Source organism: Nicotiana attenuata, unplaced genomic scaffold, assembly GCF_001879085.1.
Source record: "Nicotiana attenuata strain UT unplaced genomic scaffold, NIATTr2, whole genome shotgun sequence".
Taxonomy (NCBI): Eukaryota; Viridiplantae; Streptophyta; class Magnoliopsida; order Solanales; family Solanaceae; genus Nicotiana; species Nicotiana attenuata.
In genome coordinates this window covers 1,280,018-1,298,489 of record NW_017670270.1, presented here as the reverse complement: position 1 = coordinate 1,298,489, position 18,472 = coordinate 1,280,018, and the positions used below count along the sequence as shown (strand labels likewise).

The following is an 18,472-nucleotide window of genomic DNA, read 5'->3' as shown; positions in this document are numbered from 1 at the left end:
AGAGTCTTTGAGGGCAATAGGGAATATTGCATAATGTGATTAGGGAGTGAATTCAGGCACGAAGTAGCTAAAGTACACCTGCCTGCAATGGTAAGGCAATTTGATTTCCATGTAGCCAGTCTTGTTAACATGTTATCAATAACAAATTGAAAATCAGATGCTCTAGGTTTAGAATTTGTGATGGGAAAGCCGAGTTATTTACCAAAAGGTGTGACATATGTTGATATTAAGGACATTAGAAAGGTTGTTGCAAATATTTTTTGGGCAATGTTTGGACACAATAATTTTTTATTTGGCTCTATTAATGGATTGACCTGACAGAGAACAAAAGAGGTCAAGGAAGTGTTTAATATTATGTATGGATTTATTATTGATCTTGTCCATTAAGGTAAGGTCATCTGCAAAAAATAAGTGCGATCCCCGGGCCGAACGATCCAAAACTATTCAAATGGGGTAAAAACTAATCAATATATGCTCAAGAGTTCATATTCTAACTATTAAAATAATTTCCCAACCCTAAATGCAAGATTCCTAAAATTCATCACCGGGCCCATGTGCCTGGATTCTGGAAATTTTCAAAAGAAGTTGTTACCCATGACTTAAGGAACATAAATATACGATTAGTACTAAGTTTCATGGTCAATTTCATGGTAAAAATCTCATTCTTGCCAAACCCTAGGTTTTCCTCTAATCCCATAATTTTCACAAATCTTTACATGTTAATCTACCTAAAATCTAAGTATTTAACTCACATATAGTAGGAATTACTTACCACTAAAAGCTTGGTGAAAAACTCCTCTCAAGAAGCTCTAAAATCGCCCAATAATGGAGTGAAATGAGCCAAAAATGACTAACTCCCGTATTAAATGAAGGCCACTACCTTCAGCGATTTCCGCACTTGCGGTGCGTTGACCACCTCTGAGGTCCCGCTTCTGCGGAAATGGGCTTGGCCAACTAGGGACGCACCTGCAGACAGGTGACCGCTCCTGCGGTTCCGCTTCTGCGAAAGAGGAGCCGCATCTGCGGAACCTGGGCTCCTCTCCTTGGGCCGCATCTGCGATGCTCTAACCGCACCTGCGAGCTCGCACCTGCAGCTGGCCAACCGCAGGTGCGGTTATGATAGCAACTAGAGCTTCAGCTCCGTCTCAAATTTTCAACTTAGTTCGAGCCTCGTCCGATTGACGCTTGGGACCCCCGGGGCCCCGCTCGTACCTACCGACAAGTTTGGAATCATAAGATGGACTCGCTCGAACCCTCGAAACGCCCGAAACAACAGTAAAAATAAGAATCACACCCTAACACCAACTGAATCAAACTTATGAACTTCAAGTTCTTCAATTTACTTCCAATGCGCCGAAACGTACTTATACTAATCGGAATGACACCGAATTTTGCGTGCAAGTCTTAATGACATTATGGAACTATTTTCGATCTCGGAATTCCGTTTGGACCTCGATGTCACCAAAACCCGCTCTAAAGCAAATTTAACGAACTTCTAAAACATTTAAGAACCAACTTTCACTATTAGGCGCCGAAACGCTCCCGGGGTCATCCAAAATCCAATCCGGGCAAACGCCCAAGTCCAAAATCATCATACAAACCTATTGGAACCGTCAAATCCCTATTCCGAGGTTGTTTACTCAAAATGTTAGCCGAAGTCAAACTTGGCCTTTTAAGCCAATCTTAAGGAACCAAGTGTTCCGATTTAAACCCAAACTCTTCCAAATCCCGAAACAACCATCCCAGCAAGTCATAAATTAGTAAAAGTAAGTAGGGGAAGTCTTATTTAGGGGAAAGTGATTCTAGAAAGCAAAACAACTAGTCGGGTCGCTACAAATATGTCAAAAATTTCATTGTTAGTTATAGTCATTGCCATATTTGTGTTAATTGAGTGAATAAAACATTAAAAAGTTCATAAGATAAATCATATTGGTTCGGAAAAATCAAGCCCTTTTCAATAAATAGCATTGCCATATATGAGTCTAAACGTAATTGATATGACAGAAAATTCAATTTTAGTAGGTGAGATTCTATATATAATTCAACCAATTTTATATTTCTTGATGAGAATATTATGGTTAATAATATTTTGTCGGAATAGGTATGAAACCTTAATTCTCTATCTTTCCACCTCCCCCGAGATATCATTAGTTTGATAAATAACACTCACCCCACTCTACACAAACAGTAAAGACGAATTCATATTGGGTCTCACCAGCAATGGACTTTTCTCCACTAACTCATGCTATCGCCTCACACTCTCAAGATATCATAACTCATGGGTCTAATGATTTTTTCTTTAACAAGTTATTTACCTGAATTGGAAAAATAAAGGTCCCTAACAAGATTAAAATATCTATACGGCTACTCTATCATGGTAGGTTACCCACATGTCACTATTTGAATAGAATAGGTTAACCCGTCATATTTTTACTGAGGTAATCCTTCGAAATCCATACCATTCATTCTCTTGAATGCACCAATGCACAAATTTTCTGATAAGATATTGTAACTTATTTTACAAATGAGACATGTTTACAGGATCTTGTGTTTACTAATGATGCATGGGAATTAACATGGAAAAAAATTAGGAACCAAGCTTTTAATGATCTAATTGCATGGGAAATATACTTTTTTTTTGGCACTTATAACTAACCAGGAATAATAATCTATTTAATAGTAAATACGAGCTAACTAACTTTTGTCAGCAATACAATTGCCAAAGCAGTAGAAGCTTATCACATCCTAGGGAAAAATGACATTCAACAACATAATACTGGCATTTACGTGAAATGGAATCCTCGAGAGATGGGTGTTATCACACTCAACATTGATAGGGCTTTAAAAGAAACCAGAGAAGGCTGGTACAGGTGGAGTCATTAGAAATTACCAAGGGGACTGAGTAATTGGATTTATGGGTAGCATCACACATGCCACTAACAACATGGCAGAACTGATAGCCTACTACATGGATTGCAAATTGCAAAGCATCAAAACCTCATGCCGCTGAAAATAAATATAGATTCAACAGAGGTAATTAAAATACTCATTCATGGTAACCTTACTTATGAACCCATTATTGATAAATACATGCACTTGATGGAGCAGATGGATAATCCGTTGATCACTCACACCTTCGGGAGCAGAATTATAACAGATGCTTTAGCAAAGGATATGGCAAGCGCTACCCGTCGCTTGCACTACATTATCTGACGATAACCTTGCCTGACCACTTCCGCTCTGACTGAGCTGACCGTCGCACCTAACTTCTATATCCCATCGTGTCCTTCAAAGATCGATCTGATAATTGCGTATATAAGGTTTTACCTAACTAGCCCTAAAGGTAACTTAAAATCCTCAAGCTCTTCTAGATACATTTTCTCGGCCTGAAAGAAAGAATGGTTTTTCGATAGAGCGTTGGCTATGGCGCCATTTGCGAAGGAATATGTTTATGCGCTTTCTTTACTACTATGCTATTTCTCCCGTCTCGGACGTGATTCGTATTTGATGCTCTTATCGGATTGGGTGCTTGATTCCTTAGCTGAGCTAATGATTTAGATGCGGAATCTGAGCTAATGGCTCACTTCACTACCTTAAGCGGAGCTAACTACAGGCCAAAATATACTGCCAACATAAATCCGATCCGAATAAAAAAAAAAATGAAGTTTTATTATTGTGGCATATCAGCCACCTGTTCTGGAACTTCCAGTTCCAATCGAAGCATATAGATCCGTAAAGAGAAGAGGAGAGATGTTCGCAATTACTACCACAAGAAAGCCGTCCCCTATCTTCTAAAGGGCCTGTCACTTCGTTCGTACCTTCTTGGCTTAGGCTTCCAACTGAACAACATGGCCTTGCCGCCCCGCCACTAGCAGAAGCTAAGCGCCTGAAAAGCACGCTAAGAAAGGCGCAAAGAAAAAACTTGTTGATAAGCCAACTATTTTTATAGTTCCTCCAATTTGTTGTCACAAATGGTAGGGCAACCATTTTAGGAACTTCTATTGAAAAATTAACCAAATGGTGTAATAGTAAAGGAAATACATTACCTAGTGCGAGCATAAATGCTCCGCAATCTATAATTTTTAATATACTACATAAAGTTAGTAAATTAGCAAGGTATTCATTTTCGCTTTATCCAAAACACATGAATTATCGTACTCCTTGATAAATAAACAAAATTGTCATTTTACTCCTAAGTGAAGAAACATGTTGCACTATAAACTCTTTTTTATATATATATATATATATATATATATATATATATTAAATTTAAGAAGGTTTTTCTCCATTTCGGTTAAGTAGTTAAAGCAAAATTCACCATAAATATCACAGTGAGAAAAGAAAAAGGACAGGATTATATAAATTCACCTTATAATATTTGTATAGGGAGTATTTGATTTCTGAGAGATAAAGTGCATAATAATAAGAGAGAAAAAGTAAAGTTACAAATCTTTATATTTTTTTGTTTGCCACAAATCTCCGTTTCCGCCGATCTTTTCAAAGCTCAATCCCAAAAAAGCGTCACCATTTACCAGCCTTCCATCCTTCAAAGATCCGATCAGATCTCTTTCTTTCTCTCTCTCTACACTTCTCGCACTGCTGTTTTCTTTCTTTCACTACCTGTACCTACATATTGTGTATCTTTTGTATTATGCTACTTCATTCTTGAATAAAAAACTAAAAATCCGTTGGATTTTCTCAACTGTGTAATCTGTGTAATTTCTTGTGTAAAAGGAGTGGTCTTGGTGTAATAGGTTTTTTTTAGGGGGAAATTGTTGGATCGTGAGCTAGGGTTTGTGAATTTCACAAATTGATAAATTTGGAGTTGTATTTGTTTTTTCCCGTTTTTTGGTGTGTTGTGAGTGTGTGTATGAGGATTTGGTGTTGTTTTTGCTTCGGTGAAGAAGAAGAAGATAATAGCAGGGGTTACAAGAAGAATATGAGGGACCCGATTTTGGGAAATAACGGCGAGGAATCGCCGGATGAAAACCCGGCATTTGACTGGAGGGCGATTTTTGACGGCGTTGATGTTGGCGGCGCCGGCGCGTCGAGGTCACGCGCGGATAATGTTGGTGTCCGGAGGAATGAGGAGATTGATTTTGATATCAACTGGTTACTCAGTGACGTGGAGGCGAGGAATGGGAATTACAGTGGTGAGAGAATGTTGAATGTTAATTTAAATTTAGGGTTGAGTGAAGAGGCTTCTTCGTCCTCAACAGTGCAGAAAGAGGATCCTGATCGTGATTCCTGTAGTAAAAGGCCCAAAGTTAACTCCTTTTCGCTGTAAGACCTGCTTCTGCGCCTTCGTTTGTTGTCAGTTGTTATTATTTTTGTTTGAATTAGTCAAATTATGGAATATTGGAGTGAAATCGGCCAAAATAGAGACTGAATAACAACTAGGCGTAGTTGTTGTTATAGGGCCAGCTCGATAATTGATGATACTCAAGAGTCCCTCAAATGCACGCTTTTGGGTTGTTATATACAGTTGTAATTAAAGTCAAGCCTGTTTCTACTTTCGAGTTCACTGAGTTATGGAGAAGGTACATTTTAGCATAGATGTTCTAGGAGAAAGAATATAACACTGTAGAAATTTTTTAAAAGCACTTTACTTAATATGTAGAATTATTTCTAAAGCTACTTATATTATGGAATTTCAAAATGCAAAGTAAAATTTAGCTCTTTAATTTGATAATAGACAAATTGTCATATGAAGTGAGGCCTTGCGTAAAGCTAAAAAAATGAGCTTGTGATAACATGCTTTTTTGCCACACTATTATTCAGTATTTTCCAAATATTCGAAGACGTGTTATCACTTCATCAAAAAAAAAAAAAAGATACTCGAAGAAGTGCTTTTCCACTCAAAGCTCTTATTTCTGCTGCATTCCTTGATGATGCCAAGTGAGCTAACATGCCTTTAGGTTTAAAAAAGGTCATTTTACTATTTTATATTTTTCTTTGTTAGTGGGGTTTGTGGGAGCGATCATTTGTGGTCGTCACAGTTTTTTGTGCTAACTTAAAGGGAAGTCTAACAAGCTTCTTATATAATAGTGAGTTATGTTACACGAGTCCTTGGTCAAAACCTCGAGTATAAACTTAATCTGAAATAAGTATTTCTAAATTTGAGGTTCTTTTGAATTTTCGTTTAGCAAGTATATCTGACGCGGACCTCATTGATGAAGGCTAAAAGATTGTTACATCCTGAAGTTGGTACCCTGTTTTTATGATTAGCTTATGTGCTCATTTTGAAATAAAGAGATACAGAGATCTAAATTCTGCCATTAGTGATCTCCCCGTTTCTTTGTGTTTGGGGATATTTTCAATGGAAGTGGCTGAGCCAAAATACAATTTGGATGACTGGTTTGAACTTTGAAACAAATTCATAGCTTTGCTTGTATAAAGACTGGTTTATTGGTATTCTTGCAGGGATTGGGACAACCACTTGTTGCAGGAGACGAGTTACCTTTGTCCTATGAACGAGGGTGGTGGAGATGTGAGTTTGTCCAACTTTCTTGATGCTACAGATGATAAGGGGAAAGATATTGGCATCTCAAAAATGGAGGATTTAGATGTGCGGATGGATCTTACTGATGACTTGTTGCATATGGTATTTACTAGTTGCCTGGCATCTGTTCCGTCTGAGTTGCTTAAACAATTGTTTATTACCACTAAGTTTCTGATTAAGGAATATACGTCCCATGTGCTGCTAGGTATTCTCTTTCTTGGACCATATTGATCTCTGTCGAGCTGCAAGTGTTTGTAGGCAGTGGAGAGCAGCTAGCTCTCATGAAGATTTTTGGCGGTATCTCAATTTTGAGAACAAGCAGATTTCCTCAGATCAATGTGAGTATCTTTTACCCTGGTAATAAATGGTGACATGCTGTTCTTTTTTTCCCCCAACGGTTTGATTCATGTTATCATGAAACTGTATGCACAAATATAATTTGATTATTCTGGCTCAAGCAATTATAGAACTTTTAACCGTCTTCATCATACTTGGGGTTGAGGACTGAAACTCTGAAGATAAAGTTGTTGTATGGTGATACAGAGAAAAGCAAATCATACTTTAACCTAGGCCTGAAAACTCCCTTGTCTCTTAGATGATCTTGAGCAATTGATTATTTGGTTTGATTCTTGGCAAGAAAAAATGCAAGAGATTGGGAGAGATGTTTGTGTCTTACATTACTTATAAACCTGACCATGCATCTGAATATCTATCTATTATTGAAGATCAGCAGATGTTGGAACTGTCATTACTTCAGATTTTAGTCTTCGTTAATAGAGCTCAGCGCTAGAATAAGAGATTGCCAAATATTAGCAATTAATTAATAGAATAAGGGTTTCCTTCCAGGTGGGTTATGAATGATATTCTGTAATGTGATGTGAGAAGTGAGAGAACATGTCTAGTTGAGTGATTACCCTCTTATTTTGTTTATGTAATTTAGAGCCCGTTTGGACATAAGAAATTTTTTTTTCACCTCTTTTTTAGCGTTTGTTCATAAAATTTCAATTTTTACTAGAAAATGCATTTTGGAATTTTTTGAAAATTTGAAGAACTCCAAAAAGCCGTTTTTCAAAATTTTCACTCAGATCACTCACAAAACTTAAAAAACAACCCAAAATGATATTCATGTCCAAACACAACTCTAAATTTCAAATACCATTTTCACTTGAAAATTTTTTTCATTTTTTTTTTTGGAATTTTACAATTCTATGTCCAAACGCCCACTTATTCTGTTAGGAAGTTGTTCTCAGTTGAAAACTTGAAGTTGGCAACTTTGCACACTGCTAAGATACCTTTACATCAAATTGTGTTTCAACCAATAACAGCTTCTTGCTATCTGTATGCTTACACAAGATATAGTTTGTGGTTGTTTCTTTCACTTATCAAAAAGATTTGATGACTGTTTTGATGACAGTTGAGGACATGTGTCGACGATACCCAAATGCAACAGCTGTTAACTTATATGGAACTCTTAATATTCACCCACTAGCAATGAAAGCGGTTTCCTCATTAAGGTAATTGGTTTTTATGTTGTTGGCACTACTTCATGGATCACCGTAAGTGACTAATCTGATACATCTCATTGTTTCCAGAAATCTTGAAGCTCTGACTTTGGGTAGAGGTCAGCTGGGAGAAACATTTTTCCAGGCCTTAACAGACTGCCATATGTTGAAGAGCTTGACTGTTAATGACGCTACTCTTGGAAATGGTATTCAGGAGATACCTATTTATCATGACAGATTGCGTCTTCTGCAGCTCGTGAAGTGTCGTGTGCTTCGAGTTTCCGTCAGGTAAAATGTTAATAGACCATGCTATACTATCAATGTAGTTGGCGCCGAGTTGTGCTTAACTGTTATTCTTACAGGTGTCCGCAGCTTGAAACGTTGTCACTCAAGCGCAGTAGCATGCCACATGCCGTGCTTAATTGCCCACTTCTACATGACCTTGATATAGCTTCATGTCACAAGCTTTCAGATGCCGCTATTCGTTCAGCAGCAACAGCATGCCCTCTTTTAGAGTCTTTGGATATGTCAAATTGTTCATGTGTTAGTGATGAAACACTGCGAGAAATAGCTCAAACTTGTGCAAGTCTTCGAGTTCTGGATGCTTCATACTGCCCTAACATTTCTCTTGAGGTCGGTTCTGATGTTCATTAAATTTATGTAGTACCTGAAATTGACGTAGTTGGTTTATGCTGACACTTGTTCCTTGTTGAAGTCTGTGAGGCTGGTTATGTTGACTGTTCTCAAGCTTCACAGTTGTGAGGGCATAACATCAGCTTCCATGGCTGCCATAGCCCATAGCTATATGTTAGAGGTTTGAGTCTTTCCTCACACTTTTCATACTGGTAACCATGCTGTGTTCAGGAGTCCTTAAACCTCATATGTGAATTTCACTGCTTTTCAGGTTCTAGAGCTTGATAATTGCAGTTTATTAACATCAGTGTCCTTGGATCTTCCTCGCCTTCAGAACATCAGACTCGTACATTGTCGCAAGTATGATAATATCTTTGTTTTTTCCATGTCCAGTAGGAATTTTTTTTCTCCAAGCCTTAACTTCTGTCACGCTTTTGGGCACTAACTTTCTGTTTAAATTGAGACAAGTATGATAATATCTTTGCTTTTCCATGTCCATGTCAGGAATTTTTTTCTCCAAGCCTTAACTTCTGTCACTCTTTTGGGCACTAACTTTCTGTTTAAATTGAGACAGGTTTATTGACCTCAACTTGCATAGTGGCATGTTATCATCAATTACTGTTTCTAATTGCCCACTGCTCCAACGAATCAATATAACTTCAAGTGCACTCAAAGTAAGTCTCTTCCTAGATATTTTATCTTATCATTTTAATTTATTGACTAACATTATTCATGGGATAATGGTTCTCTCCTTTATCATTCCACAGAAATTAGTTTTGCAGAAGCAAGAAAGCTTGACAACAATTATATTGCAGTGCCCGAATTTGCTAGAAGTAGACCTTACTGAGTGCGAATCGCTCACCAATTCTATCTGTGAAGTTTTCGGCGATGGTGGTGGCTGTCCTGTGCTTAAATCCTTAATTCTTGATAATTGCGAGGTTAGTAATTTAGTTCTTCGTTTTAAACTTGTGCATGCTTGGTTGTTAACTAAAGGAGGTGTTACTGAACATGATTTTCTACATCTATTACCAACATATATGTATCTCTACTTAGTTTTGCTTGACAATGAAAGGCGGTTTAACAAAATCTTGGCCGCTGATTTTTATGCACATATTGATGTACTCTCAAGGTGTTGCACCTCTCAAGCACAAAGAAGAGAATAAAACAAAAGCACTTTGCCAAATTGTTTAACAAAACTAGCGAAAGCATTCTTCAAACTCACGTGAGAAGAATGTAAGATGAAAGAGCCTTAACCACTCGTTCCTCAATCCTGCAAGATTGCAAGAAGCGTTAAATAAAGAAAAGAGAGAAATAAAAGATAAATCACGTTTTTGAAGCAAGAGATTTGAAAAACTAATCACCAATGTTTATTTTCAGCATATTGCGCCCTTTAAATTGGCCTTACAATGAGTAAAATTGATGAGGTTAAGGAAAAGTAATCCTAATTAAACTAGAATAACATTAAGGTTAAGAAAAACCTATCCTAACTAAAATAGGTAAAACAATTCTAGTAGGAACGAAATACTAACTAACAATTCTACTTGACTAGAACTATATATCTTATCTTACTAAAACAAGAATCAAATTACTGGGAAACAAGAAATAAGAAATCCAAATGTTTAAGGAAAAGAAATCCTAATCTTGAATGGATTCTTGTACTTCCTGAATTTCTTGGATTCTTGGCCTTTCTTGATCTTTTTTTTTGAGAAAGAAAAAAAAAGGCCAAGAATCCAAGAAACTCAAGAAGTACAAGAATCCATTCAAGATTAGAATTTCTTGGATTTCTTGATCTTGTATCACACATATTGTTAAATGAGAGCTTACTCGTCCTCACCTTCGTCAATGTAGTTATGGTCCTGTAATCGTATAGTACCATTTTATTCTTTTCTTAAGAAACGTAAGAATTAATAACATGCATATTTTCTAAGTATATAAATTCAGTACTGAAAATTCCAACAATTGATTTGCAGTATTTTTAATGAGTAATCATAAAGATGATACTCGTGTCTCTTGAATGTTTATCCATTTGAATCATGTCAGAAACAATAAAAAATCTAAGTGTACTGAATGTTGTGTCATCTGGTTGTGCTTTATACAATTTGTCTTGTTTGCAAACTGAAGTGGGGCAGCCTCGTGCACTAAGCTTCCGCTATGCAGGGGGTTTGTAGAAGGACCGGACCATAGTGGGTCTATCAAAAAAAGAATTAACACTTAAAACCCCCAACTCACGGAAAAAAAGGGGGGGGGGGAGTGTATTTCAGCTTAACCCCCTCCAGTAAAAAGGGGAGCGAGAGGGAGGAAAGGAGTGATTCCACGGTTTTAGTATGGGTTCTAGTAAACATGAACATTCCATCTAAAGGAAAGGATAAAATAAAGTGCTCAGAGAAAAGTATAGTGAGTCAAGTAAATGTGGACCCCACACCACACACACACACAAAAAAAAACCCCAACCCCACCCTGATAGAAGTTGGTTGGTGGTGTTAAAGTTATGAATCAATTAAAGCTATAATTGAGGCTCAAGAAAACCAATTTCTAGAGGAGAGTTTATTAAGCTATCCTGGATGGCCACATGAAAGCATTCATACATTTTTTAATTACGTCTAATGAAATGCTTTGAGATCTTTTCTTTCCCCCTCGGTCCCTCGATACGTTTCTAAACTCCTAACATAATGCAGCATTCAACTTCTCTGTGCTCTTTTTTCTTTCTTTTGGCTACCACCTATTTGGAAAAGAAAATATATTTTTTTTATTTTGATATTGGAAGAAAATAATGATATATTTTTGCCTATTCAACTTCACCTTTTCCTTTTTCTTTTTGAAAAACTTGTATGCATTATTATCAGTCTAAATCTAATTGTGGTTCTCCCTTTGTTCAGAGCTTGACAGCTGTGGCTTTCTGCAGCACTTCTTTGGTTTCTCTCTCACTTGCTGGTTGCCGTGCTTTAATTTCTCTTCAACTCAGGTGCTCTTATCTTGAGCAAGTCTCTTTAGATGGTTGTGATCATCTAGAAATAGCATCTTTTTCCCCAGTAAGTGACCATAGGCTTCTTTTTAGCCTCAATATCATTTGTTCTTTTGTTTTGCATCCTCTTTGGGTTTAAGATGGAGTTGTATGTTTACCTTATAGTTTTATGATTTTTACTATGCTTTTTTATTTCTATTTCCTCCCAAGAAGTTGATGAATGCATTTTCGTATTGCAGGTTGGTCTTCGGTCACTTAATCTCGGTATATGCCCCAAAATGAGTGTGCTCAATATTGAAGCTCCACAAATGGCTTCACTTGAGCTGAAGGGCTGTGGTGTGCTATCTGAAGCATCCATTAATTGCCCTCTCTTGACCTCTTTTGATGCTTCATTCTGCAGGTTGCTTACTTTGTTTCACCTATCACACATGTATATTTGTTCAGTTTTTTTCACATCTGATTAATGTCTTTCCATATATGCAGCCAACTCAAGGATGACTGTTTATCTGCCACGACCTCATCATGCCCCCTTATCGAGTCATTAGTACTAATGTCGTGTCCATCTGTTGGCTGTGATGGACTGCTCTCTTTGCATTCCCTCCCAAACTTGACCTACCTTGATCTATCCTACACATTTTTGGTTAACTTGCAGCCCGTTTATGAATCATGCTTGCGATTAAAGGTAACTTCTTCCATCTAAGTATTATCACTTTCTCCATCACAGTGCGTAGTTTAGATGAACTTGATATGACATGCTCGATTTTTGTTGAAAAAAGTATGCCTATTTCTTCATCTTGTAGATTTAAGGGCCGCTTTCCTATCCCTTTTCTTTATGGGTGTCAAATGGATTCGTTGGGTTAAGTTTGGGAAGGTCAAATACCTACTACAAAATTTACTCATGTCACGATGCGATGAACACTGGGTCATAAGCCAATCCTACTTTACTTAGTCTCCCCGTTTCCTTTTTCTATATCTGTCTTCTCCCTTTTTTCCAATTGTGGTAAAAGCTGAACGCATGGATGCAAGTAACAATATGCAAATCAGTTCTGAATGATCAAATAGGTCACTTCAGCGAAACTGATTCCATTATGACTAAGAACTTAATTGTCTCTTTGGCCATGTTTTTTAGAAACTACAAGCATTCTTTTTATTTTAAACGAGTACTTCTTGGGAGTTAAAGGTGGTGACAATCTTCTAGGAAAAAAATTAATTTTTAGTACCAGAAGTTTTTTTTTCTAGAAGCAGAAGCAAAAGCTTAATTTTTCAGGACAAGATAACAACAACAACAAACCCAGTGTATTCCCATAAATGGGGTCTGGGAGGACAAGATACTCTTATAAAAAAGTTTATTTACCAATTACCAAATTATTCCCACAGTAGTAACAACCGAATCCAATTATTAACTGAAAAAACACCTTATGTTTTTGAAGTGAAAATTTAGCTTTGTACAAAGAATAGGAAGTAAAATAAGCCAATGCATTAGTTCAAGCACAAGTACAAGTGATAGAAGAGATAAAGTAACGCCAGTAGATAAAAAGTTGACAACCATGGATAGGAGGAAACTGCAAAAAAGGAAGAAAAGCAGTTCAGGGAAGGCAAAAATGAGTCTTTAGAGAGCAAATGAAGAACTCAAAAACTGAAAAAGAAAATGAAGAATCATAACTGTAACCAGACCTATGGTATCTGTTTAAACTCTCATTTTGTAAAGTAAATGTTCTTAAAGCTGTCTGAATAAACAACTCCCGAGAAAGACCTAGCTTATCCAAGGCATATTGCCTTCTAGAAAGCTAGAAAATAACTAGAAGGCAAGCTTAGCTTTTAGCTTTTACCTGCAATTTGGAGCTGGAACAGCTGAAACCGTAAAGAGCAAGCAGAAAACTAGCAATTTCTGTTTTGCAACTGAGAGAAGACTGCTTGGAAGGCAAGGGAAAGAGTAATAGCCAAAAACTTCAGAAAATTTAAGATAGAATATTGTAGGGCTTCTAAAATTTACGATTATCTTAGCCGTATTAACCAGGAGAGAGAGGGAGTGTGTGTGAGAAAGTGAGTGAGTGAACATGTAAAGAAGGGAATGGACTATGGTAGGACACCATTCAAGGAATGATAATGCTGTCTGTCTTGTCGTCAAATAGTTATATGCTTGAAGAATTAATACCCATTCTTTGGGTTATTTATTAACTCGTTTATTGAAGGTTACAAGATTATAGGCTAGAATTCCCACTTTAACTTTCTTTCAGTAGTCTTCCTCCTTTTTGGACTGTTGAAGATGGCCGGCCTGTAACCTGGAAGTTTAGCGTCGAGGTCTGTTTATGCATTGTATCATTCCTCTTTTATTTTTGTGTAGTCAGATCTGAATGGTTCTTACTTACCCGCCTGATTCTCTAATGCATTCAATTAGGATACAAGGTTTGTCATTGTCTGATGCCCCAACTTGTTTCACTGCAAGGACTTGAGTTCCTTGTACAGTCAGATCTCTCTATAACAACATCCCTATATAACAACCATTTACTATAAAAGCCAAGTTTTCCTTGGAGCCGATTTTTAAGTTATATTTTACTTCTCTATAACAACTTTTTACCTATAACAACCATATTTATAGCAGAACACTCTTTGTAAAATTATCCCTCTATAACAACTACTCCCTCCGTTTCAATTTATGTGAACCTATTTCCTTTTTAGTCCGTGACAAAAAGAATGACCTCTTTCACTATTTGGAAACAATTTACCTTTATGCAATGAATAGCCACACAAAATATATGTGCTTCATTTTACACCACAAGTTCAAAAGTCTTCTCTCTTTTCTTAAACTCCGTGCCCAGTCAAATGGGTTCACATAAATTGAAACGGAGGGAGTATATAGTATCTTTAAGATTACTAATAACAGTTCTAGAAATATGCACACAATCTTTTCCATTGAACAAACATTCTATCTTGCTTAAGACACAAGATTTGAATATCTCCACATGATATATTTTTCGTTGGATATCTTTTTCCTAAAAATTTGGACACGAATCTCCGTCAATTCAAGCATTATATCGGTAGCAGGAGAATGAAATCTACGAAACAGCTACAATTACAAAGTTCTTCCATCAATCTTAGAAAGAATTTATTTTCCTAGTAGCTTTAAAATGTGTGCCTTAGAGTTTCAATTTTTGTACGTTTAGTTAATGAATTTATTAATAATGATTAGCTTTCTTCAATATATACCTAGTGAAATATGCATGTCTACTGATATTTTAAATTTGAATAATTTTCTTAGTTTTATATATAACATTAAAAAAAGAAAAATAATTGAGTTTTGGATAAGTTTTATCTATGACAGCCAAAAATTATTTAAACATCAAATGTTCTCATAGGTGTATAACAACCATTCGCTATAAAAGCCAAAAAATCTCGGAACAAATGGCGTTGTTATAGAGAGGTTTGAATTTCAATTTTTTTAGGTGCGTTATCAATCTGAAATTTTTTGTGACATATTTTAACCACCACAATTGTGCGTTTATCTCTTTCTGCCTGCGCTGTACACTGCCTTCTTAGTTCTTACTGCTTTTGGGATTATATTTGTTTGCATCTGTATGGTACGTTCATGGTCTTTTGCTTACTGCATTTCCCCCCTTTCTAAGCTTATCTATTTGCTCTGTTCTCTAGGTCCTAAAATTGCAAGCATGCAAGTATCTCACTGATACATCTTTGGAACCTCTTTACAAAGAAAATGCTCTCCCAGCCCTTTGTGAGTTGGATTTGTCATACGGGACGCTGTGCCAATCAGCCATTGAGGAATTGCTTGCTTGCTGCACACATTTGACTCATGTCAGCTTGAATGGATGTGTTAATATGCATGATTTGAACTGGGGATTTACTGGTGACCAACTGTCGCGTATACCCAGTGTTGGTATAGCACCTCATGGATCTTCCTTGGTAGAACAACATTTTCCAAATGAACAACCAAAGCGTTTGCTAGAGAACCTAAATTGTGTAGGTTGCCCAAATATAAAAAAGGTGGTTATTCCGATGGCACAAGGTTTCCTTTTGTCATCATTAAACCTTTCCCTGTCTGCGAATTTGAAGGAGGTTGATATAGCTTGTTACAACCTGTGCTTTCTCAATTTGAGGTATGTTCTTTAGCTTGTTACAACCTGTGCTTTCTCAATTTGAGGTATGTTCTTTAGCAATAGGACTTCGTAGGTTAGTTTGATATCAACAATTTTGTTTTCATAATCGAAGTTGTAACTTCTAATGAATTATGTTCTCTTGTTCAGCAACTGTTGTTCACTGGAATCGTTGCAACTGGAATGTCCAAGATTGAGTAGCCTCTTTCTTCAGGTATTCTTACATCTTCAATTTGGCGTATCCTTTGCTGGTTGTTTTAGTTGTAGCAGCAGCCTTGCTGCAAAAATTCTTTCTAGTTAGTCTTTATCATTTCCTATCTTGTGCTTTTGCTTCTAAGTAAAGTTTTGTAGATGAGATCATATTATTGGATCTGATAGCAATCTATGAAATTAGTTTTAATATTTGCTAAATGCCGGCATGCTTCTTTTTGTGGTAAAGAACTCAAGTGTTTCTTCAAATATGAAGAAAATGCAAACTTGTTTCGTGCTTTGATCTTGTTTTGACTTGCTATGTTAAACTCTGTGCATTAAAATACTCGTGCGATTAACCTCACATAAATTTGCCATCGAGGTTAGCGATCAACATTGACACAATGGGGGCGTACAATATTCTAGGAACCACTTTCTTTTCCTCCTCCTCCAAAGATCCGTTATCAAGCTGCATATTCTCTAATGAGTGCTCAAAAATAACTCACTGGCCTACTAAAATACAAGTAATCGTAGTACTCTTCATGGTCCTCCTGGGCATTCATGGGGAATGGATTATCGAAAATTTTAAATTTTGGAATTAAAATTTGAGGTACTCTTAGGAGGTGGCATGCGTATTTTTGAAGCATCTTGCCCTCTTTCCTGGAGCGTGATGTGCTTTGGGTAAAATTTATGCTATAACTTGGTTCAGGGACTTGTCATAATAGTTGGGGGTGTCTTGCACCATTCCTCGGCAGGAGATATAAAAGATTTTAGTCTTAGTTGTTCTTAGGGGTGGCAAACGGGCGGGTCGGATATGAGCGGGTCAAAATGGGTAATTTGAAAAACGGATAAAATATCCGGCCCCACCCGTATTTGAGACGGATAAAAGACGGGTTTATCCGGCGGATAATATGGAAATATCCATGGCTTCTTAAATATTAGTATCACTTATGGAAGAATTCCTACTCTTCCGAACTTGAGGAACCCCAATTTGAGGCTTTACAAATGTAAAAGTTAAACACATTAGTTATCAATTGGTTATCCATTTGGTTAACCATTTTCTAAGTGGATAATATGGTTCTTTATCTATATTAGACCCGTTTTTAAATGGTTCATTATCCAACTTATTTTTTGATGGATAATATGAGTGGATAACTGTTTTCTTAACCATTTTGCCACCTCTATAAGTGACACATTTCAGGCTTCCCTTTCCTTTTACCTTTACATATCACTTTTTAGTGTAGTGCTCGTGAAATCAACTGCTATTCTTTCTATAGTGTCTAAACAGTTCCTGGTTTCCTGAAATACTTTGTGATACCATTGTGCTGTCGAGCTGTTCCTGACTCTTGTTTTGTTGCTGTATAGTCCTGCAACATTGACGAGGAAGCTGTTGAAGCTGCAATTTCACGATGTACCATGCTTGAGACACTGGACGTTCGCTTTTGTCCCAAGGTAAGGGATATTTTTGGATGCTAGGAATATGCCCCATATTGGTTTATTATATGCTCATGGTCCTTTTGCCACTTTTAACAGATTTGCCCACCGAGCATGGGGAGGTTACGTGCTGCATGTCCCAGCTTAAAACGCATCTTTAGCAGCTTAGTCCCATCATGAGGCAGTGATATATTGGATATGTTTGTGTTGACTGGTAATTCAGCAACATGTATAACTACAGAGGTTTATATTTTATGTATAGTTAACTATTTATATTATGTGGTTGCTGAATGCACAACGAGCTGTAAACACAAGAATCCCATATATTTTTGGCACTGGCTTTCGCATTGTATGTTTTGGTTAACGCAATAGATGCAACTTCAGTGCCAGCACAAGGAAAGAGAAGGGTTATAAATAAATGTAAAACTTGTTATGATGGTGTGGATGAAATATGAATTAACTAATAGTAGTCGTACGCAAGGCGCTCTTTAGGTCGCAAAAATTTAAAATGTAGTGGTTCTTGCAGAAAGTGTGTTTCAACTGATTTTGAATGAAAGCTAACTTTTTTTTTCAGAAGAGGTTCGTACTTGTCTCCCCGTCTACCATCGATTTAGGTTACATTTACTTTTCATTTCAGTTTCTTAATAAATTAACCTGTCTACCATCGATTTAGGTAACATTTACTTTACATTTCAGTTCTTAGTAAATTAGCCCAGCCCAACCTGAAGGGGCGTCTTGACGTAACTGGTAAAGTTCCTGCTATGTAACCAGGAAGTTACGGGTTCGAGCTGTGAAAATAGTAAAGACAGCACGGGGTAGCCGGTTTTCGGACTGGTTATTCAAAAATAGCCAGTATTTGCAAAGTCATTGAAAAATAGCTATTATTTGTTGCAACACGGAAAGTTCCAGCATAATATATATGAAATTGGAGCACCTGTGTATGAACTTCCAGCATATTATGCTGGACCGGTGTATATACCGGAACTCCAGTATATTGTGCTGGAGTTCCAGTATACTTATGCTGGAACTCCACTATAATATACTGGAACTCTCCAGTATATTATGCTGAAGTATACAATGTTTTGTTCAGATTTATCTTTACATGAAAAGTGGCTAAATTTTAATTACTTTTGAAACTGTG

The 18,472-nt window shown here is 36.9% G+C and overlaps 1 protein-coding gene across 2 annotated transcripts; it reads left to right on the top strand.

Moving 5' to 3' along the window:
* Window positions 1-4,399: 4,399 nt before the first annotated feature.
* On the top strand, window positions 4,400-17,764 carry LOC109237050 (F-box/LRR-repeat protein 15). 2 transcript variants are annotated; one of them, XM_019403294.1, is made up of 17 exons: window positions 4,401-5,283; window positions 6,424-6,604; window positions 6,708-6,840; window positions 7,917-8,016; window positions 8,095-8,292; window positions 8,367-8,637; window positions 8,720-8,818; window positions 8,909-8,997; window positions 9,212-9,311; window positions 9,405-9,575; window positions 11,514-11,666; window positions 11,839-11,999; window positions 12,083-12,281; window positions 15,248-15,711; window positions 15,859-15,922; window positions 17,263-17,349; window positions 17,431-17,764. In XM_019403294.1, exons 1-17 carry the CDS (start codon window positions 4,871-4,873, stop codon window positions 17,509-17,511), a joined length of 2,964 nt encoding a protein of 987 aa, XP_019258839.1. In that variant the 5' UTR covers window positions 4,401-4,870; the 3' UTR covers window positions 17,512-17,764. The 2 variants fall into 2 exon arrangements, 1 of the variants encoding a protein (XP_019258839.1); XR_002069594.1 differs by lacking the exon at window positions 17,431-17,764 and having other exon boundaries at window positions 4,400-5,283; window positions 15,248-15,755; window positions 17,263-17,280.
* The last annotated feature ends 708 nt before the right edge of the window (window positions 17,765-18,472 follow it).

Coding starts and splice junctions, on each gene's coding strand:
- LOC109237050 (XM_019403294.1), top strand. CDS start 4,871: ATGAGGATTTGGTGTTGTTTTTGCTTCGGTGAAGAAGAAGAAGATAAT. Junction 6,841..7,916: donor GCAGATTTCCTCAGATCAAT/GTGAGTATCTTT, acceptor TTTTGATGACAG/TTGAGGACATGTGTCGACGA. Junction 8,017..8,094: donor AAAGCGGTTTCCTCATTAAG/GTAATTGGTTTT, acceptor CATTGTTTCCAG/AAATCTTGAAGCTCTGACTT.